Source organism: Phocoena sinus, chromosome 3 (genome assembly GCF_008692025.1).
Source record: "Phocoena sinus isolate mPhoSin1 chromosome 3, mPhoSin1.pri, whole genome shotgun sequence".
In the NCBI taxonomy this organism is placed as follows: domain Eukaryota; kingdom Metazoa; phylum Chordata; class Mammalia; order Artiodactyla; family Phocoenidae; genus Phocoena; species Phocoena sinus.
Window position 1 is genome coordinate 36338587 of NC_045765.1, and position 23524 is coordinate 36362110.

General features: G+C 44.9%; 1 protein-coding gene across 1 annotated transcript in view; it reads right to left on the reverse strand.

Moving 5' to 3' along the window:
- Positions 1 to 1983: 1983 nt before the first annotated feature.
- Positions 1984 to 23524, reverse strand: part of ADRA1B (adrenoceptor alpha 1B) — a 60420-nt gene continuing 38879 nt past the window's right edge. The window contains exon 2 of the mRNA XM_032629161.1: positions 1984 to 3103. Coding sequence (XP_032485052.1) covers positions 2496 to 3103 — 608 coding nt within the window. The 3' untranslated portion in view covers positions 1984 to 2495. The remainder of the gene's footprint in view (positions 3104 to 23524) is intronic.

Sequence of the window (23524 nt, forward strand, 5' to 3'; positions counted from 1 at the left end):
ATCAGGATTCTGTGTCAGACTTGTTTGAAAGACTTGTGTTGCTAAGCAAATGTTTCCAGAGGACTATCCCAAACTGTTCCTTCTTCTCTGGGAATTGGGTGCAGGCTCTTCCTTCCCTAGGACTCCCTTTTCTCTACAGCAGCAAGAAGAAACCTACTCTCTGTTGGAGGATATACTCAACCCCAAGATGGCAGCACAAGGGAGGAGAAAATGTACTGCACAGGGATGTAGCAGATCCAGGTCTTAGTCCTAGGTTAGTGTGACTTGGCAAGTTATTTACCTCAGTCTCTCCATCTGTAAAGATGAGGGGATTGGCCTAGAGAATTCTGAACATTGTTTTTTCAAACAACTAGTGAATCTGGGGTATCATGCTTAGTTCATAGGATCTTAAACAGAGGTGAGTCACTTGAAATTGTATGAAAATGTAATTTTTTTGTATGTGCATTTTTTTATCTGGAAGGTATATCTATAGCTTTCATTAGAGTCTCAAAGGGGTCTGTGATACAGAACATCTAGCTTCTCTGGATTTTTTCTTTATTTTTCTTTTTTTGGCAGATATGCTGGGAAATCTTACTTCTCCTTGGGGAGGGGGCTCAAGTTGTAAGAATGGTGTGAGAAAGCTATTTGCAGAAAGGAAACAAGTGTAACATATAAACATAAGCAGAGCTAAAAGATGGGAGCTAGATGAATGATAAGAGCCAGTGAACAAGCTAACAATACTGTTTAAGCCCCTTGATCCAGCCATGCCTGATATCCCTACACTTTTCAGCTAAATGAATGACTGCCCCTCCCCCATTAAGGGATTTTCTATTTCAATTGCCTATAGAATAAATGACTGATGTGCTAATATTACTGGGAGAAGCTCTCACCATTTGAAAAATTAATGAATCTCAACTTAGAAAAAGCAAAGCAAGAAGAGAAAGGGACTGGGGTGGGGGTTTTCCTCTTAGGTTCTTTTTTTTAATTTCAGGGAAGAAAAATGCTCCCTGTTTTGTTCCCTATCCATTATTCTTTTAGCAAACTGGTGGCTTTTAGAGGCAGAAAAGACCTTAGAATCAATCTTTTTTTCTTTTGCGGTACGCGGGCCTCTCACTGCTGTGGCCTCTCCCGTTGCGGAGCACAGGGTCCGGACGCGCAGGCTCAGCGGCCACGGCTCACGGGCCCAGCCGCTCTGCGGCACGTGGGATCTTCCCAGACCGGGGCACGAACCTGTGTCTCCTGCATCGGCAGGCAGACCCCCAACCACTGCACCACCAGGGAAGCCCCTTAGAATCAATCTTGTCATTACATAGATGGGAAACCAAGATCCAGAAGAGATGTGACCTTCTCAAGGCCATAGAGTAAATTGGTAGCAGCACTGAGACTAGAACGGAAGTTACCTTCTTCAAGGTATGCTCCTCTTCTCTGCGTGACTTTCCTCAGTGCTTCTTTCCCAGGCAGGCTGGCCAGTTAGCCGAGCTTAGGAGGGTTCCTGTGCCCATAGGTGTTGCATTGACATACGGATCCTTATCTTGTCCAGAAAATTCTGCAGTCTGGCTCTCTTTTTCAGGTTCCATGGGCACAGGCAAATAATGCAGTGTTTGGTCAGAAGATGCTGGAGGAGGTAAGGGACCAGTCCCCTCACAGGTGACAGACCCACCTAGGGTGCTGGCCTGCTAGCTCCAACTAGGATCCGGGTCCTGGGGATCAGGGCCAGGCCAGACATTGCCCTATGTTGTCCACAGCAGGAAGATTTGGATATGGGAACGGTCAAAAGCAGGCAGGAAGGATTCATGGGACAAGTCCAGGGCGTCACTTTCGGCCACAGGGTCAGATTTGTTTAGCCCTGAAGGGCACGAATGGCAAAGGCAGAAACGGGGTCAAGGGGGGCCGGCACAACCACTGCCCACAGGGCCAGCGGGAGAGACAGGGGCACACCTTAATGTGAACGAAAAGGCAACTCAACATCTGCCTGCCACCCCGTTCACAAACTACTCAAAGCCGCACAGAAGAAATGACCTTTAATGTCCGACTTTGCTTCCAACCCCGCCAAAGTGCCACCGTTCAGTGAAGTACAGGAGGGGCTTGCGAGGTACTAAGTCACGAGACAAACAATGCCCTGGGTGCCTCCTGGGCACCCACTCGCTCTGCCCCCGCGCGGGCGGCCACACACACGCACACACGCAGACCACACGGACACCGCACAGACACACGCACGTGCACCCACGGTTAAATACATGTACAGAGGGACTCGTTTAGATATATACACAGAGAGAGAGACGGAAATCCCGGCTGGCGTCGGGTCTCCCAGGCTCTCAGCATGCTCGGCCCAGCTCTCCGCGCTGTACCTGGCACCCATGCCCCTGCCAGAAAAGCAGCTGCCCCTCTCCCCGCCCCCTCCCCCCGCTTCCCCGTGGGGCCCGTGTCTACCGGGGCCGACACTCCCCTCCCCCCCTCCGCCCGCCCGCCCCCCACGATGATTGGCTCCCCAGGGAAAGGAAGCGGTGCGCGGGGCCCTAAAACTGCCCGGGCGCCAGGGGCATGTTGCTTTTGAAGCCGGGCTGCCCGTTGGCCACGTCGGCTGCGGCCTCGTGGCTCCCGTGGCTGGCGTCTCCGTCGGTCCCGGGGCTCTCGTGCTCCGCCAGCAGCTTGAAGGTGAAGAGCGGGCTCGAGTCGTGGCGGCCGCGGCGGCCCGGGGGCTCGGGCGCGGGCAGGCTCAGGAGGGCGCCAGGCGCCTTCCACTCCGGGAAGGCGCACAGCTCGACGGGCGGCGGCGCGCCGCGGCCCAGGTAGCCGGGGCTCGGCGAGGCCGAGGGTAGGGTCCGCTGGCTGCCGCTCAGGCAGCTGCCGCTGTCATCCAGCGAGTCCTTGCGCGACTGCGACCGCTCCAGCGAGCCGCCGCGCGTCCACGGCCGGTAGGTGTAGGCGCAGCCGCCCAACAGGCGGCGACGGCGGCGGCGGCGGCCGCCGCGGCACTGGCACCCGAGGATGCGCACGAAGGCGCGCTTGAACTCCTTGCTGGAGCACGGGTAGATGATGGGGTTGAGGCAGCTGTTGAAGTAGCCCAGCCAGAACACCACCTTGAACACGGCGTCGGGGGGCTTCAGGGTGGAGAACAGGGAGCCTGCAGGGGGAAGGGGTGGGGTGGGTATGGGCAGAAAGACAGACAGCAGTTGGTGAGTAGTCAGACCCCTCTCTTCGATGTGATCGACCCAAACATTGTCAACCTGTGGCATTCCTGCCTCCAGGCCTTTGCCCAGGCCAGTTCCTCTACCTGGAATACTGCCCTTTACATCTCAAAATAAATGACTCCTACATTCTTTTTTCAGGCCAATCTCCATCACTTAACCTTTGCCCATAAAATCTTTTCTGATCTAGCTAAAACAGCATTCAAACTCCCGTATCTCTAGATTTCCTAGGGCAGTGCTTACCACTTTCTACTCAAATGATAATAATAATCACCCACAATTGTACAGCTCTTGGGTCTGAGGCACTGTATTGGCGCTTTACCTGTATTATTTTATCCTTCACAAAATGCCATGAAGTATTTTCCATGGCAAATATGAGATGTATTAAAGACCTAAAGGTGAAAGGTAAACCTTTATAAGGTAAAAGAAGACAAGGTAAAGGATGATCTTATTGATGGAGAGGTGAAGCTTAACACTTCAAAAAGATAAACTGTGGGGCAAGAATGGGAGAAGATTATTTACAATGTCTAAGACAGTCAAGGGATTGATATTTAGAATATATAAGGACTCCTGAAAGTCAACAAGAAAAAGACAGCATTCCTAGTAGATAGTGGGCAAAGAAAAGGAACAGGCAATTTACAAAATAGGAAACCCGAGGTCTAATGAGCATATGCCAAGATGCTCAAACTATTAGGCAGTCAAATAAAGTGAAAACCACAGAGTGATAGAACATCTGTTAGGTTGGCAAAAATTAGAAAACTCGATAGTGCCAAGTACAGACAAGGGTGTGGAGACATGGGAAGTCTCCTGCTGGTGGAGGCAGAGGCTGTGAAGACCTTCTGATCCCATTAGGAATATAGATACCTCCTGACCCAGCAATTCTGCTCCAGGGCAGAGCTCTCAAAGAATTTTCACACAGGTCCATCGGGGGCCATGTACGGCTATGCTCAGGGTGGTGTTTATGGTGACAGAGAGTTGGAAAACACCTGGGTGCCCCTCACTGGGAATTATGGAAAGGTAGAGTGGAGTACATGCATAGCACAGCAATTATGCAGTACTTAGAAGTCCTGGATGACATGTCCAAAAAGCAATATGGAAAGATCTTAAATACATTGTTCTTTGTGAAAAAAGTAGGAAACAATGAGATTTATACCATAATATCTTTTGTTATAAGATACAACCAACCACACACATTTTCAAAAACATTTTCAAGTTAAAAAATATTATACATATCAAATACAAAATGGGTGCCTAAGGGTGAGGCAGAAGGAAAGGGAATAAGGGATGGGAATAAAAGGAAATAAATCAATAAAGTAAGAGAGAGGCCTGGCTTAGATCGATGACAATGAGGTGCTATGAATTGGGAAACATGATTAACTCATCCCTGTGAATTTGAGGTCCCAAAGCATTTAATGGCAATATTAAGTTAAAAACAATTCCATTTTAAATGCAAGGCAGTTGAGACTTGGAGAGGTTAGATGACTTGCCCCAGGCCACGCAGCATGTTTGTAATATAGCTGGGATTTAAACTCAATTCTGTTTGAATATGAAACGTGATTTTTTGTTTTGAATGCTATTAATCATACCCTCTGTGGAAAAATCAGAAACTACTAAAAAGCAAAAAGGAAAGAAAAAATATTTTAAAAGCATACATACCCATAATGCAGAGACATCACATTTTGGTACATAAACTTTCAGATTTTTTTCCTGTTGTATATATGTATGTAAATGCTTTTAAAAATGCAAATATACTTTACAGAACATTTCATAACTTCAAACCGTGTCCCTAAGCCAGCCACTCCACCTGCAGTACAGTGACTTTTGTATTCCTGTCTTATCTCCTCTGTTACAGTGTGAACTTCCTGAGGACCTGGTCTTTGGGATCACCTTTGAATCCATTTGTTGAAGGAAGAACAACTGAATGGGAGAAATCTTAGCAAATCGTGAAGTCCAACCTCCTCGCTTGGCAGATGGAGACACCGAGACCCAGAAAGTGGCTGAAGATCCCACAGTTGTGGCATAGATGCTACAAGAATCCCTATTTTGTATTGCCCTTGAGTTTCCCCCCTGTAGCACTTGCCCTTCTTGATTATTTGAGCTTTGGCTTGTTGTTACAGGGAGCCTCCAACTTCTCTGCTTGGCAATGCAGGGGTGGTGGCTGGGGGGAGATGGCCAGAGTTCCTGGTGCGGGGTTAAACCAGAGAGGGGTTAACTTGGAAAGAAGGTTATCCATAATCCGGGTAAGTGCTAACTATACATAGAAGTATGCTGACCCTTCTCAACTGTGGGTTAGCTCTAGGTGGGGGGGGGCCAATGAGGGCGCCACCTCGTGGCCTGATTTGTGACAAGGCTTGCACCATTAGGTTTTTGTCCCACTGTCCCAGATTCTCCTTTGGAATAAGACACTGGACAGAAGGCCCCAGTGGAAATGCAAATATGACGTGTGAACACCTAGTACCCATGATGGGGTGAGGTGTTTCTGCCTAGGGGGATGGTCTTGTTTCTGTCACTCAGTCTAAAGGGCATAGTTAAACTGGTCTTGACAAAAATGGGAAACTGGAGAATAAATTTGGGGAAGTGGAGAGAGGGAGGTAACACTTGGAAACCTTGTGAATTACCCTGGACGGTAAATGCTGGTGAGTGTGAGCACAGGTAGGCACACCACCCATGAGGACATGTTAAGGCCTGGGATAGAGGCTGGGGAGGCACAGACAGCTGTGGCAAAGGTGGGCAGGATCCAGAGCAGGAAAGCATACTTGTAACTCTTGACAAACTTGTAACTCTGCTTGCCAATCCTGTTGAAGATGTTAGTAAAATGGTCAATAAATGGCTTAAAGGGTGTGTATCCTGAGGGACCAGCTTTTAAAGGATACACAAATAACAATAGTGCTAATAGCTAATATCAGAACCGTCAATCACATTGTGTGTGCTCTTGTACACATCTTACACTAAATCCTTTACACCATTTGCGCATTTAATGATCACAGTAATCCCTAGATGAAAGGACTACAGTTGGTCCTATTTTTTTTTTTTAAATATTGACATATGTCCTGAATTTTTAAATTTATTTATTTATTTATTTATGGCTGTGTTGGGTCTTCGTTTCTGTGCGAGGGCTTTCTCTAGTTGCGGCAGGCGGGGGCCACTCTTCGTCACAGTGCGCGGGCGTCCCACTATCGCGGCCTCTCGTTGCGGAGCACAGGCTCCAGACGCGCAGGCTCAGTAATTGTGGCTCATGGGCCCAGATACTCCGCGGCATGTGGGATCTTCTCAGACCAGGGCTCGAACCCGTGTCCCCTGCATCGGCAGGCAGATTCTCAACCACTGTGTCGCCAGGGAAGCCCCCAGTTGGTCCTATTTTATGGATCAGGACACCGGCATATAAGAGTCATAGCTTTTTACATTTTTATACATTCATTCATTCATTTGTTCATTCCTTCATTCCACAAATACGGAGCTCTGCTAAGTGCCAGGCATGAGGCCAACCTGTGGGGATACAGACAAACAGGGGTGTGGGCTCTGCCCTGTGGCAGTCCACAGGCTTGTGGGAAGGCTGATGCATTCACAATTCATTGCCACAGAACACACATGGCTTTATGATAGGGGCATAAATATCATTCTGTACCCCTGTGCCACGTGGCATTTCTTTCTAGGTTCTTCTTCACCTCCATCACAACGGAAGCACCTTGTCAGGGATAAAGACTGTCTGGATCTTTGTCTTTATTTTCTTACAAAGCACTCTCCAAGGACCATGGGGCTGAGATGTGCTCAGCCAAAGGGAAGGGGGTGATGCTGACTTTTCTCATGGCATTTACTTACAGCCACAATTTGAGTTTGGGCTCCCTGAGTTACTTGTTCCTCTGAGAAGAAGGTCATTCTTTGCCTTCAGCCGCTTTAGGCAATGTGGCCTGGTGACTTGAGCTCAGAGCTTGGGATCACAGAGGCCTGGTTTTGCATCCTTTTGGTGTATTGGCTGTTTGACTTCTGAAAAGTTAATTGGCTCTCTCAGGCTAAATTTTCTTATCCATAAATTGGGGATAACATCTGCTTCATAGGGTTATTCTGAATACATGAAAATATCCATGTAAACATACGTGACACAGGGTCTGGCACCTTGAAAATTCATAAATGGTGGCCATTTTCCAAATATACTTTATATCCTGGCCCATTCATTGCCCTCTTCCAGGAACTCTGCTCTGATTAACCCTACCCGACTCAGACTGAATTCTTCATTCTGTACCCCACAGAACATATACAATCAGACCTTATTCTGTTATTGTATTGTTTGCCTGTTAATTAAGCCATCTCAGGGCTGGCTGAGTCCTTGTTTACCACCCAGACTGTGAATTCCTTCTGGGTAGAAACCATATCTTTATTTCTTTTCTTTTCCTTTCCAGATTTGTATATTTTTATTACAAAAGTGACACAATGGAGAATGAATAGGGGGAGCACAGAGAATTTTTAGGGGAGTGAAACTACTCGGTATGATGCTATATTGGTGGATATATGCCATTATACTTTTGTCAAAACCCATAAAATGTACAATACCAAGAGTGATCCCTAATGTAAACTGTGGACTTTCGGTGATTATATGTCAGTATGGGTTCATCACAGTACCTTCCTGTCAATTTGAATATGAACCTAAAACTGCTCTAAAAAATAAAGTCTATTGGGCTTCCCTGGAGGCGCAGTGGTTGAGAGTCTGCCTGCCAATGCAGGGGACACGGGTTCGTGCCCCGGTCCGGGAAGATCTCACATGCCGTGGAGCGGCTAGGCCCGTGAGCCATGGCTGCTGGGCCTGCGCGTCCGGAGCCTGTGCCCTGCAACGGGAGAGGCCATAACAGTGAGAGGCTCGCGTACCGCAAAAAACTAAAAAAATAAAAAACAATAAAGTCTATTAAAAAAAACCCTCACTGACCCTTAAAAAACTAAAAATAGAGTTACCTTATGATCCAGCAATCCCACTCCTGGGCATATATCCAGAAAAGATGAAAACTATAATTCAAAAAGATACATGCACTCCAATGTTCGTAGCGGCACTATTTATAATAGCCAAGACATGGAAGCAACTAAGTGTCCATCAACAGATGAATGGATAAAGAAAATGTGGTGTGTGTGTGTACACACACACACACACACTGGAATATTACTCAGCCATAAAACAAAATGAATGCCATTTGCAGCAACATGGATGGACCTAGAGATTATCACACTAAGTAAGTCAGAAAGAGAAAGACAAATACCATGTGGTATCACTTATATGTGGAATCTAAAATGTGGCACAAATGAACTTATTTACAAAACAAAAACAGACTCACAGACATAGAAAACAAACTTATGGTTACCAAAGGGGAAGTGGGGGAGGGATAAATTGGGAGTAGGGGATTAACAGATGCATACCACCATATATAAAGTAGATAAACAATAAGGATTTACTATATAGCACAGGGAAGTATATTCAATATCTTGTAATAAACTATAATGGAACAGAATTGAAAAAAAGAATATATATATATCCGAATCACTTTGTTGTACACCTGAAACACAATATTGTAAATCAACTATACTTCAACTAAAAAACCCCTCACTTACACCTGCTAAATTAAAAAATTACACATTACAAAATATCTATATAATATACAGTGAAAATCCTTTCTTCATTTAAGTGGACAGGACCAGAGTTAACAGTTTTGTTTTTATCCTTTCAGACAGATCTTTTTTAATGGGGTCATACACATACCTTTCCCCAAATTTCTTTCTTCACTTAGAATACATAAAAGATATTTCCCCATGTCACAGCATTACATTCTGTCCTCTGGATATATAGTAGTTCACTAAACTCTTTCCTGATGATAGTCAAGTAGGTGATTTCCAATTTTTGGCTATTACAAACTGCAGTAATGACAAGCCTCATGCATTTCGCTTTTTGCACGTTTGAGTGTTTCTGCAGGCTAACCTCCTTCACGAGCAATCACTGAGTCAATTCCACATTTAAGTCCTGACAGCTAGCCAAACTGCCTTCTGAACTGGTAGTACCAATTTACCCTCCTCCCATCGACTGTGTATGAATGTGATATTTTCCCTACACCTCCACAACTCTGGGTGTGGTCAGTTCTTAATCCTCACGTGTTTGGAAGCTGAATAATGACCTCACCTACCCTCTTGTTCCATTTGCATTCTACTTTGCTTCGTCCTCCTGCAGACCCCAGCATGACTCTCGCACCCTGAGCAAGCCCTCAGTGACTTCTGACAACGACTGCCCTTTTCTCGTTAGATTCCGATTCCTGGGACAGAATCCTGGTTCTCTCACCAGACACATGACCCTGGGCAAGTTTCATACTATACCTAAGCTTCAGTTTCCTCATCAGTAAAATGGAGCTAATAAGAATACCACCTTCCCTGGGTTGTTGTAAGGATTAAACATGGTAAAACATGTAAAGTTCTTACTAGCTTGTTGGGTACCAGGTTCCTGCCACCTCAATCAACTCTGCATTAATGCTTAGTAACCAAATAATAATTATTCCTGTAAACCACTCATTGGGCTGGAAATCTAATTACAGGAAACCTGTTTGATAACTTGATGTATCATTTTGGGTAAGTTGCTTTCCCTTTCCAGGCCTCAGTTTCCCTCCTTTAAAAAAATGTATTTTTTTATTTTACTGAACTAGAGTTGACGGACAATATTATGTTAGTTTCAGGTGCACTACATAATAATTTGACATGGTTTCCCTCCTTTAGTTGAGTGGTTTGATCTGAGTCCTGTCCAGCCTTAACATTCAGAGTCTCCTCCAGGCCAGAGCTAGAAGTCCTGCCCATCTCCAGACCCACCACAGAGGGGCAGTGCGGGTCAGGGACTGGACTGCCAGCTGCCTTGGATTCCACACATATGTTGAACCCTTCCCTCCTCCCTCACCTGCCAACAGCACAGCAGCCACGTGGATTAGTGGCCCTGTTTGCTACGCCAGCCTGCCCTGGGGGGGAGCCAAGAAGCCCTCGTTAATTAGGGAAGGTGCTGAGGCCCTTGGGGCGTGAAAGCGGATTGGTGACAGGGATCTTTTTCTCTGGGCACCCAAACAGACCTTTGGGGGCCAATGAAGCTGCCAGGAGAGGAAGCAAATACCAATGGGAAATGTGGGTTCCTGGAAGCCTGCTCTCTCTGCTGGAAGCCAGGGCTATGCCTGCTCTTTGCCAGGGCCACTAACTCGCAGTGCATGTCCCTGAGCCTGTCTCCACTTCTCTTGCTCATGAAATGGTCCCACGCTCTTTGCCCTGTGTCTTAGCATCATGGCTTGGCAGGACTCCGAAACCTTCTTCCTTAACAGAAGGTCAGTCAGGGTGAGTAACTTGCTCAAGGTCACTCAGCTGATGAATGGCAGAACGATGGCCAGAACCTGTTCAAATGTCCTTCAATTGATCCAACAGAGATTTATCGAGACAATGGAGTCCAGTGGTTAAGGACCTGTTCAGACATCACAGGCAGGTACAGCTGGGTTCAAGTGCTGACCCTGACTTCCCAGATGAGTGAACTTGGGGAAACTACTGGAGCTCTGTTTCCCAGAAAGTGGGGATGGTGATAATTCTTTTCTGCATGGATGAGTCGAGCTTAGGCTTGGTAAGTGCCTGGCATGTTGAAAGCACGCAAAGCTGTACTCAAAGTACAGTTTGACTGCTTCAAACACAACTACTGTTACTATTGCCAACACTGCTATCACTGCCAGTACTACTGCCAAGAAGATGAGGAAGGTGGCGAACAGGATTAGATCTCCCGTGCAGACCAGGCCTCGGGACTCTCACCCTGCTGCTCTTTCCAATACAGGCCCAGGAATGGGACTCCAGGTAGTTCTGGACCTTGATGAAATTGTATGTGATGTTCATGCATTTTTCTGGGGGAGAATCCATAGCTGTCATCATGGGCTTGGGTCAGCAACCCTGAAAGGGTTAAGCCTCAAGTCTAGGCTAGACCCATCTCAAGTCTAGGGCTTCCTAAGCATCAGTCATTCTACCACCCGGACCACCCGTTACTTAATGCTTTTCTTTAAATCAACTCACTTTCGGTATCTAAGCTAAATTTGTTTTAAAAAAGGAAGCTTTCTATCATCATTTAAAAACCTGCATCATTTGCTATAAACAGAATGCAATGGTAGAGAAAAATAAGATGAAAACTAAACAATATTAGCACCTCTGGATGCCTCCATACAGTAGTGGGTCTGAGCCTGCTCCCTTTTTCAGAAAGGGAGATTAGCTGGGGTTGAGGGGTGTTGAAGACTTGCTGGCCCTAAACTGAGAGGAATTCATTCCTCTTTGAGGACCCGAAGGATTGAAAGAGAAGTGAACAGGGAATATTTTCTCACTGGAGAACCCAGCCCCTGGCACACAGTAGTGCTAAATAAATATCTGTTCACTGACCGACCGATTGAATATGTGACTCAGAGTTTTTTGTGCCATCTCTAGCTGTCACTTCAAGCTATCTTGCACATCACTCAGATCTGTAGTCATTTTGAGTAGCATTATGGGTGCAGCCCTGGGAAACCGCTTGTGGGAGGCCACATGGCTCCACTCGGTTGCCTCTTGCTAGCCTCTTACTGAGGTTTTTTAAACAGGTCAAATGAGACAACACCTCTGAGAGGGCTTGGAGGGGTTGAAAGCTGCACACCTGGATGGGGTGAGCAGGAGGCAGAACTTGAGAGCGGAGGGATGAGGCAGCAAGCAGATAGTGCAGTGAGCCCACTCACATCACTTGGGCTTTGCATGCCTGAGGGCGACTTAGAGGCATGGTGAAGTGCAAGGATCAAAAGCTAAAGTGGGGACTTCCCTGGTGGCACAGTGGTGAAGAATCTGCCTGTCAATGCAGGGGACACAGGATTGCGCCCTGGTCCCGGAAGATCCCACCTGCCGCGGAGCAACTGAGCCCGTGCGCCACCACTACTGAGCCTGAGCCCTAGAGCCCACAAGCCACAACTACTGAAGCCCGTGCTCTGCAACGAGAAGCCACCGCAATGAGAAGTCCGCGCACCGCAAGGAAGAGTAGCCCCCGCTCACCGCAACTAGAGAAAGCCCGCACACAGCAATGAAGACCCAACACAGCCAAAAACAAATAAATAAAATAAATATATTTTTGAAAAAAAGCTAAAGCGGAGCAGGACCAGCACAAGGAGAAGGACTTCTTGGCTGGACCATGGTCCCAATGGGTCACCTTAAGGTGCTATTTAACAGATCTGAACAGTGAACCTCCCTCCACTCTTCAAAACCCCAGGGTTTGTTTGTGGAGTAGTAGCTACTATTTAACAAGCTCTTATCCTGTGTCAGCCACTGGCCAAATGCCTAAACATCTTTACGCCCATTACTCCTTCAACCTGTCTGCTCCCAAGGCAGCCCAGCATGACTGCGCCTGGCACGGCTCTAGGGGGCGCCATTTCTCACTGCAGTCTATAGCGTTCCTGGTGACTGGGTCCAACCTGCCGCGCCCGCTGGAGGCCACAACTATTACACTTGGGGGAATGGAAGGCAAGTTGCTCCAGGTCACAGACCTAGTGGGGGATAGAGTCTGAATATGAATCCAGGAAGCCCTAACAGAAGCTGTCAATCACTTCCAATACAGTTCATGGGGAAACAAAATACACATGTTGGTGTGCATAAAGGACAGGAAAAATATACATGAAAGGAGACATCAACCATGTATATCTTTGAGTGGTGAAATTATGCATGAATTTTCCCTCTCTGGGATTTTTGGTGTTTTCCAACATTTTCTCCATAAACACGAATTAGTTATGTAATTGGGAAAAATCCAATGAATATTATTTAAAAAAATGAAAAATGAATCAAAAGATACTGTGTTTATGGGGTCCTAGTTATATGTCAGCCAACTATCTTATGTTCTATTTCATTTAATCCCCCTGACAGTTCTATGAGCAAAGTGGGATTATCCCTACTTTACAGATGAAGAAATGAACCTGCAGCTAGAAGGCAACACTTGCGCAAGGTCCTCCACAGGTAAGAGAGAGAGAGAGGTTGGAAATGAGATTTTTTGTTGTTAAGCCCAGCAGCCTCCTCTGTTAGTTCCTGATGTGCCTGTCAGTTCCCTGATGTGCCTTATCCTCTTACTATAGGGCTCTTTAATATTCCTTCATTAAATACCAGTTGAAGGAATGACCAGTGGGTGGGCTTGGAGACTGCAGCAAGGCATAGAGGGATGTAAAGCATCATTTATCTGGTCCCCCCAGGGCTGGGTGGTTTGTAACATCCCTCTGAGCTCTGACATTCTGGGTCTGTAGGATTATAAATTTGATTTGACTTATTTCACAGCATCACACAAGCAGACATCTCAAGGGAGCCAGTGGGTGGTGAAACCATTTTGATCAGCTTGTAAATAGAGTGGAGCTCCCTTTCAATGTGGCTGTTATTAGGAGCACTTGGCTACACCTTTAGCCAAGCCAAGTCTCCCCAGTGGAAACAGTCTGGTCCAAAAAAATTCAAAAATTGAAAACACTAGTTGCTAATTCTTTCAGCACTGGCTTTGTGAAGGAAGTTTCCTTGGATTTGGAAATTCCCTTCGAGGTTTTTCCATTTTCATTTGCTGCTTAACCCTGGAATGAGATCACAAAATTGTCTAACAAATACAATATCCTTGGGGCCAAAGAGACACATGTTAAGATTTACAGCAAATACTGAAAACAATAATAATCACCAGAGCTACCATTTATAATGAACTAGGAACCAGTTATTAGGTACTATGTTTATAAATATTCTCTCATACAATCCTTCCAGAAGCCTTGCTATTAATATATCTCATTTTACGGATGAGGAAACTGAGGTTTAAGACATTAATGAAGTCACATGTCTAGTAAGTGGTAGAGTTAGGATTAAAGTCTAACTCTGAAGTCTACTCACTGGTTCTTACTCATTGTTTAATAATAAGAAAAAGAAGCTACTATTCATTTCCTTAAGCACCAGGCAATTTCTCCCTCAACTGGGAACAATCTTTCTCTTCACCAAATTGTCAAAGTATTTTATCTGAGGCTAAAATATGGCATTTATTACTTTCTATATTGAATTACAGCTGCTTAGGGCTATGCCACATCTCCTCAGATTAGACTGTGAGCTTCTAGAAAAAATAGTTCATGTCTGATTCTTCTCTTTCTGCTCAGGGCCTAGCACAGTGCCTGACACAGGACAGGCACTCAGCCAACATGTGTTACAAGAATAATATTAGTAATAAAAATGACAAAACCAAAAATACGTTAGCCTCTGGCTACTCAAAGTGAGGTTCATGGGTAAACAGCATCAAAATCACCGGAGTGCTTGTTAGAAATGCAGAATCTCAGTGATCCAGTGAATCAGAAGCTGCTTTTTAACAAGATCCTGAGGTGAGAAGCATTGCCTTAGTCCACATTATAATTTTATTGTAAAAATTGTTTTCCTGGGTGTCTTGGGCTTCATGATGGGCAAAGGCTGGGTTCAGAACCACCTCACCATGGGACTGACTTTCTTGTCCCAAACCCTCCAGCGGCTCCTGTAGGTTATAGGATAAAGTTCAAACTGCTTCGGCTGGAATTGAAGACCTGCTCAACTTGGCTGCAACGGACTGATTCTTCACAACACGAGTTGACCTTTCCGGCTCCTTTCCCTGTATCTACTCTGTCCACTGGTCTGAGATGCCCATTCCTTTCCCCTCCTCCTCTCCATCCCTTCCAGGCCTGGCTCAGATTCCTCCTTGTCATAACCACAGCCCATGATGCAGAGCTTCCTGTGAAGTGTGAAAGCAGAAGGAAGGAGTGAGTAGGCTGTGAAGACCTGCTCAGATCCAGGTAACCCGACACACCTTAGCTAATTTCACTCCCACAATAAGGCATGAGGGAGAACTGGGTTCTGTAATTCTCAATTTTCAACTTACAGATGAGGACATAAAGTCTTCAAGTGTATGGAACTCACCCGATGTTACACAGCTATTAAATGGTAGAGCTGGTATTCAAACCCAAATCTGCCTGGTCTCAAAGCTGGGCAGTTTTCACAACACATGATACTGCCTCTCAACTCTTAGAATAGTTCTGGTTGGGGGAAGGCTAGAATTATTTACTTCTTATTTATAATGGTCTTTCTATATATTTTATATGGTCATTAAAACACAGAAGCCAAGAATTTTGTGGCACTCTACCTCGATGGTTCTTATCCTGAAAATGCTGGTTATGCAAATAATTTAGCATCATATAATTTCAGGGGCTCACAGACTCACTGAATCCCATCCATGGGTACCCAGGAGGTGCACAGTCACCAGATTAAGAGTCTTCTGCTATTCTCTCCACAGAATTCTATCACAACAGCTGTTGAACTTATTTATTTAAGAGTCTGTCTTCCTTGTTTACAAGCTCCTCAAGGCCAGGGTCAACCTTACTTTTCCTGTTTCTCTAGCACCAAACACAGAGCTTGGGTTATAGTGAATGTGTAAAACTATTTGTTGAGCACATAACCTCCTCTTCATGTGCCTGGCTCAGTATCTGGTTCATAGTAGGTGCTAGGTAAATGGTTGTGGAGTGATTCTCTTGCTTATAATGTGCTTCCTTCCTCTTCTGTATTTAAATGGTAACCACAGGCCAATGCTCAGTCAGTTTTCATCTTCTTCCTGAAATCTTTCCTGACTGCTCCAGGCTTCTTCTCCTATTTCCCATCAAAACAAAGGCCATACCACATGGATTCATATGGAATGTCATTCTTAAGAGATGTGCCACTTGTCTCTTTAGGCAGCATCAAAGCTCTTTGAAGACGGAGTCTGTGTTCTGTACTTCTAGCACAGGACTGGGCATGGGGTCCGTGCCATCAGTTGCCTGCTGGTTACTTGATGGACCCATTCCAACTTCAAAGAGGGAAGCGACCTCTTGGCTTAGGCCCAGAGTTGGGAGCAGATGGGATGGAGGACTTTCTGCAGCACTTAAGGGTCTATCTTTGATGCCAAACTGAGTGTGTTCCATGCTTTGACCTCAATGGCAATTTCCCCATAGAACCCTTTTAAAACTGAGTGTTGGGGGGAACATATGTGAAGGAAGCGATACAACTTTATGAAGGGGCATAAAAAGAAGACATGTATAAATGGAGAGACATAGCTTGCTTTAGTATAGAAAGTCTCCAAGAAAACTTCAGTTCTTCCCAAATTCATCTGGAAATTCAAGATAATCTCATTAAAATACCACCAGGTTGTTTTTGGGGGGGTGGTAGAGGGGGAACCTAAATGATCCCAAACTAAATATATGGAAGAATACAGATTATAGAAGAATAACCATGAAAAAATAGCCAGGTCAATTAAAATAAATAAAGAGGAATGGTGGGAGTGGTGTGGGAAGATGGGGAAACTTACCCATACAGAGAGTAAAATCGATCATAAAATCATATCATACCATAAAAGTAATTAAAAATACCAGGGCAGGAGGTGCAAGAAAATGCAGATAGATCAATGAAATTATACATTTATAAACGGAACCAAATATCCATGAGAATTTTATATGCCATTTCAATGCCTGTGGGGAAAAAAAAGATTATTCTCTAAGTGGTGTTAGGACAACAGTCTCTAGCTATTTAGAAACAAATAAAGCCGGATCTCTACTTTCTTACATTAAAATAAACCCAGATGGATCTAAGATTTTAAATATTAAAAGATTATTAAGATATAAGAAGATGGAAGTGAATATTTTTTATGATTTTGAAATAGGAAGGATCTTTTTAAGTATGACAGAAGTTCAGGATCCATAAAGAAAAGTATTGCTGTGTTTCCCTAGACATTTTTATAAGGTCATAAACTTTGAAAACAAACTTATCAGAATTGAGAGAAATATTTGTAAATTAAAGGACAGTAAAAGGAATATTTCTAATACACAAAACTCTCTTTCAAATCAAGAAGACAAAGCAACTCAATAGAAAACAAAGCAAATCATATGGATGAGGAAGTAACAAGAATAAGTACAATGGACAGCCAGTGAATTAATGAAAACCTCATGAAATCATTTACAAAGCAAATAATGCGAATTAAAAAGCAGCAAAATATTTCAGGTCTATTAGTTTGGCAAAAGTATGAGAAAACAGACATTTGCATGCATTCTGTGTGGGGCTACAGATTTTGGGTGGAAAACTGGTGTTATCTGATACAATTTAAATGAGCATAACTTTAGCTTTTGATGTAAGTACTCAACATCCAGGAATTTATCCTACATAAGTACTCTTAAAAGGGAGCAAAGATAAAAGTACAGGAAACTGCAGTAATGTTCCCCCCAAATGGGAGATAACCTAAATTCCAGCCATAGGGGATTATGAAATAAACCACATAGCATCCACGCATTGAAAAACCATACATCTATTAAAATGGTAAGCTAGGTCTACATGGAATGAGGCCCATGCCAGAGTTAAGTAGAAAAAATAAAATTTCAGGAGAGAATGTCTAATATCTGATTTTTATAAAAAACATTTTTTTTGTGTGTGCGCGTGTGTGTGTCTTCATAGAAAAAAATCTGGGTGAATGTGAAAAAAACTGTTCATAATGGTTATCTCTGGAGGATGGCTGTATGGGAAGATTTTCACTTTTTATTTAAAATTCTTTTTGCAATGAACAATCATTGCTTTTGTAATTAGAGGGAAACAGGGAGAGAGGCAGGCGGGAAAATGAGAGAGAGAGAAAGAGATAGAGAGAGTGGTTGAGAATATAGGGGGAAAGACCCAGCCTAGGGCTAGAAGCTGGCCGACCTTTATTCAGGGTCATCACAGTTCTGGGCCTCATTTCCTCATGTATGAAATGAGGGGGTTGCATTAGCTACAGGGGCTCCCTGCTTCTTGGATTGTCAGCTGTGTTCACTCCATTGCAGAGGTGGAACAGATATGAGGGGGAAAATTTACAGATATACCTGTGGCCAGAGTGTCTTTGAGCCTATAACAAAAAGGCTGTGCAATACCGGATGCTGCCCTCAGAGGGAGCAGATGAGCCTGCTGCTTGGCTGAGAAGCTCGGTACCTTGGGATGAAAGGCTCCAGAGAGAACAGGGACAGTTACTGGCTTTGGGGAATCAGGCGGTAAAACGCTGAGATTGGACCACTTAAGCCATTAGGCACCGTGCAACGCCTTTCATCCCTTCTCTCAGCAGCTGTCCACTGACTCCCCTGCCTTCCTCTTTCTGACTCATCCCTCTGATCTGTCCTTTGGTTGGTGGTAATCCAAACTTTTTCCTATAACCACTGGCTTGCCAGGTTCAGGTTGGGACCCCTGCACAGCTCTGCATCTCCTCTCCACTTGTCAGGCCTGGTCTGGGATGCACTCCTCCTCTGGGGGCCACACCTGGGCGTCATGCCTGCCTTGTCACCTGCAGCCCTTAGAGTGAATGATGCCAGCCTGCTGTCTCTAGGGCGTCTTGTCTTCTCACCAGAGCCCTCGCCTGCCTTTCTTTATCCTGAGGGCCAGGCACATCGCTGGTGTCATGAATATTGTATGATGAAATGATTAGTCTTTGCCACTGCATACGTGCCGCTGTCCAGATTTTAGCAAAGCAGGGCCTTCTCCTGCTTCTCAGTCCAGGTCCACAGACATGCCATAAAATGACCCTGAAATTGCTGCCCTTTCTCATAGCTCGAAGGCTCCTCATTGCTAGGAAATTTGCAGATGCAAGTGCCCGAGGGACAATTTACTGCTCAACTCAGAGATGGCCTATAGGACAGAGAGCTGGCTGGACTTGCTGCATCCATGGGAGAATGTTTTCTGAGAGTTTCCCTGAAGGGACAAGATGTAATTCAGTATTTACTGCCTATGCTGTTTATATATGTGTAGCCCAGACATCAGCTGGGGGCCTTTCCACCCCTTGAAAGCTAGGCGAGATGATTGTGAATGTCCCTTTTCCATAACCCTGGGATGTCCAAAGCCCTCCCTCAAAGTCTCTGGATTCCTGGAGTGGGGCAGGGGGAATAACTTCATTCCCACCACTCTGCTTCTTGGGCTCTATTTCCCTTGATGCCTGCTCTGCTTATACCACCTGGAAGCAGTGATTTCACAAGAGGAAAACTACCCGCACCAAATGTTTAAGGTACTACTCAGTGCTGGGCTCCCTGGCCCCCTCCTTGTCCTCTCTCACCTGAGCTCCTCTCCTCGCAGATTGCTCCAAGAGTTCCAAATTCTTATTGATTTTTTAGGCAATAATTTCTGTTCTCTCTTCTGGTAGCTTTGGCATCAGCCTTGTTGAGGGCAGCGAGGAAGAGGGGCATGGAGGTTGTGATGGGGGGGAAATGGGTTTCACTTTCTACCTTCAGCTCTATTTAAGATTTTTCCTAAAGACAGTTCCTTTCCTCAAATTACTAGATTTTCAGAAAATACAATTTCTTCACCTCTTTCATGTAAATATACATGAAATATATTCTCAGTTTGATGCAGGTTTTTAGATTATTGCTTGCAGCGGGAGGTCCCCAAGCTTTGTCCCACTTTACAGAGAGTCTTTATCGAACATCCCTTAGGTACCTGGAACTGGTTGAGAATTTAATCCAGGAGATTAACATTGACTGGGGAAGCAAGGAGATTTCAACAATTATTTTATTCAGTACCTATAAGCCGGTGAGGTGAATACAATTTTATGCCCATTTTATGGATGAGAAAAACTGTGGCTTAGTGCAATCAAAGAAATTGCTCAAGATTACACAGTGGTGGAGATAGGATTCAATTCCAGGTCTGACCCTGGAGCAACTGATCTTTCTGCACCTCAGTGCTGATTCCCACAGACGGGGGACTTGTTATATCCCTGGAATGTTCTGTGTGAAGGCACCTAGAAGAAAACCAGGAGGTGCTGGTCACATGTTGGGATGGAGAGATAAGTGTGGGTGATAGTTTGGGAAGGAGGAGTTACTTGACTTTGCTACTTTCAGAGAACTTTCCTGCAAAAACGATTTCATCTTCGCACATTTTGAGGAGACAGGAGCTGGAAAGGCAGGGAATTGCATCCCCTTTGTGCATGAGGGTGCAACGGCAGTGGGGCAATGTGTCTCAGAGAGCTGGTGACCTCAGGATGTTTAGAGCCTGAGAGAGGAGGCCTGACTTCCTGTGCAGTGTCCTGATCACAAGTTAGGTGGAGAAGTCGTACTGACTCTCGTGATAGTTAGAAATGGACTCAACGTTTACGATGGTGCCCAAGAAAATACAGAAGATGGTGGTGATCTGAATTTAATAACGACAACAATAAGAATAGCAGTTACCGTCTACTGCTTACAGGAGGCAAGCACTGTATCAAACTCCTAACATACATTATCTAACTCTGTACTCAGAACATTTCAATGTGGGAGGTAGAGTTACTGTCCCCATTTTACAGATGTTGAAATTGAGGCTTAGAAGTAATTTGCTCAGAGTCACAGAGATATTAAGTAGTAGAGTTTCTGCTCTCCCATCTTCTGCTATTTGGACCTGGTGAGGAAGGCCATCAAAACACCAAAGACTAAAAGGACATGTAAAAACACTGAGCAGATTCCACAAGGGAGTACAGGGTGCAGGGGGAAACAGAAGAGCCATGTTTGGGTGTGAATATACTAGTTTTCAGATGACTTATGTTCCCAGCCAAATCCAGGAGGAACTGTAATTATTTAGAATTGAAAAGTCATCGTCTGCCATCTCCTGGCCTTGTGAATGTAAGTCCCAGGGACCCAAGAAGGTGGGAGGAGAATGGATGCTTAACTCACAAATCCTTCCATCATCTGTAGATGGGCAATGCCAAGAACATAAGCGAGAGGACAGGGCATAGGATGGAGAAAAATTAATAAACAGAGATCAAAAGATAGAGTTAAGCCAGACAATAAAAGGGCAGAACAGCCCCCTTTCCCATCACCACCCCTCCTCACATTTCTGACGAGGATATGGTGGTCTTATGCAAAATGAGACCCCAAGGTGGCCATGGACGGGCAGCAAGGACAGGGCAGCTCAGGTTCCAGCCTGAGGAGCTGCCTGCATCCTCTGTGTGTGTCTCGTGGTCTGGTACCCCTAGCCTGTCTATCCAGATGGAGCTGAATTCTCCACTGGGTCACCCAAAAGGTGACCCAGTGAATTAGCAATTCACTCCAGAGTGCTAATTCCTCTGTCCACCTCCTTCCTCTCAGGCTGGGACCAGATGTTCCACCCCCAATTCTGAAAATGCCACTGAGCCTCAATGGATCATTATTAAACACGGCCCCCAAAGCACATGCTCAGGCCAAGGAAAGTTCCCAGAAAAATCTTCCTGGCAAAGCAGCATCACAGCAGATGGATGGGCAAGGTCCTGGCCCTCATGCTCCCCTCCCCTCTTGTCTTCATCCGATGCTTCTGATAGGAGAGGGGTGGGTAAGGTTGGTGGAGGCTTGACTGATCTGGGATGAGGCTTTCCAGACCATAACGGAGCAAGATGCGAGGGGAGATCGTGAAAGACACTAGTGTGTGAAGAAGAGCATTTGGCAGAAGGAGCCTTGTTCTTTGGAGGCTGCTGAAGCGCACCAATGGGGTCAGGTCCAGTGATGGCCTGTCCATCTGCTCGGAGGTCTTACTGGTTTGGTGGAGGACAGCATGACCTCAGGAGAGAGTTTTGACCGGGGTACCTCCACTCCACAGGGCAAATGAACTATTTTAGTGCCTAGGCATTTTATTCCAGCATCTTCTGATCTGGTTCCTTACACTGCAGGATTGTTAAAAAGAACAGTCTGGTGAAACCAGCATTTGACTGGGTTCATTAGCCCTGTTTTTAGTTTTAGTTTCAGTATTGTTGATATATCGATCCTCTAGCAAGCATAGGAGTTCTTAATGGTGTCTGTGAACTCCTGAAAAATATGGGGTTATTTGATGTGCACATGTGCATTTTCTGTGTAGCTGCTTCATAGCTTCCATCAGATTCTCAAAGGGGCCCATGTACCAAAAAAAGGATAAGAACAATTGGTTTAAAGAAAATCAATGTTTCAGTTGGGAATTGGGTTGCACGCATGCTCTAAAGAGCATGAATAAGCTATCAGAAGTCTGAGCTTCATTTCTCTAATGACAGTACAAATTAATAGTGTCCTGTGCTGGCGATGATGCAAGTGAGTGGGCATTCATATCCTGACGGTGGGAATATTGATTGGGACATGCTTTCTGGAGGGCAATTGGATGATATGACTCAGAGACCTTACAATTTTATGTTTTTAGTTATCCTGAAATTACAATTCTAAGAATTTATCTTAGTGATTAAGGGTGCTGCCTCTGGAGTCATTACCTATGTCACTGTGGGCAAATTACTCAACCTCTCTACTCCTCAGTTTCCTCACCTGTAAAATAGAGGTAATATTACTTATTCGTAGGACTCCTGGGAGGGTTAAATTAGATAATATGAATGAGGTATCACCTCACACCGGTCAGAATGGCCATCATTAAAAAGTCTACAAATAATCTAGAAACAATAAATGCTGGAGAGGTGTGGAGAAAAGGGAACACTCCTGCACTGCTGGTGGGAATGTGAATTGGTACAGCCACTATGGAGAACAGTACGGAGGTTCCTTAAAAAACTAAAAATAGAACTACCATATGACCCAGCAATCTCACTACTGGGCATATACCCTGAGAAAACCATAATTCAAAAAGAGCCATGTACCAAAATGTTCATTGCAGCTCTATTTACAATAGCCCAGAGATGGAAACAACCTAAGTGTCCATCATCGGATGAATGGATAAAGAAGATGTGGCACATATATATATATATATATATATATATATATATATATATATATAATGGAATATTACTCAGCCATAAAAAGAAACGAAATTGAGCTATTTGTAATGAGGTGGACAGACCTAGAGTTTGTCATACAGACTGAAGTAAGTCAGAAAGAGAAACACAAATACCGTATGCTAACACATGTATATGGAATTTAAGGAAAAAAATGTCATGAAGAACCTAGGGGTAAGACAGGAATAAAGACACAGACCTACTAGAGAACGGACTTGAGGATATGGGCAGCGGGAAGGGTAAGCTGTGACAAAGTGAGAGAGAGGCATGGACATATATACACTACCAAACGTAAGGTAGATAGCTAGTGGGAAGCAGCCGCATAGCACAGGGAGATCAGCTCGGTGCTTTGTGACCGCCTGGAGGGATGGGATAGGGAGGGTGGGAGGGAGGGAGATGCAAGAGGGAAGAGATATGGGAACATATGTATATGTATAACTGATTCACTTTGTTATGAAGCAGAAACTAACACACCATTGTAAAGCAATTATACTCCAATAAAGATGTAAAAAAAAAAAGTCTACAAATAACAAATGCTGGAGAGGGTGTGGAGAAAAGGGAACCCTCCTACACTGTTGGTGGGAATGTAAGTTGGTCCAGCCACTATGAAAAACAGTATGGAGGTTCCTCAGAAAAC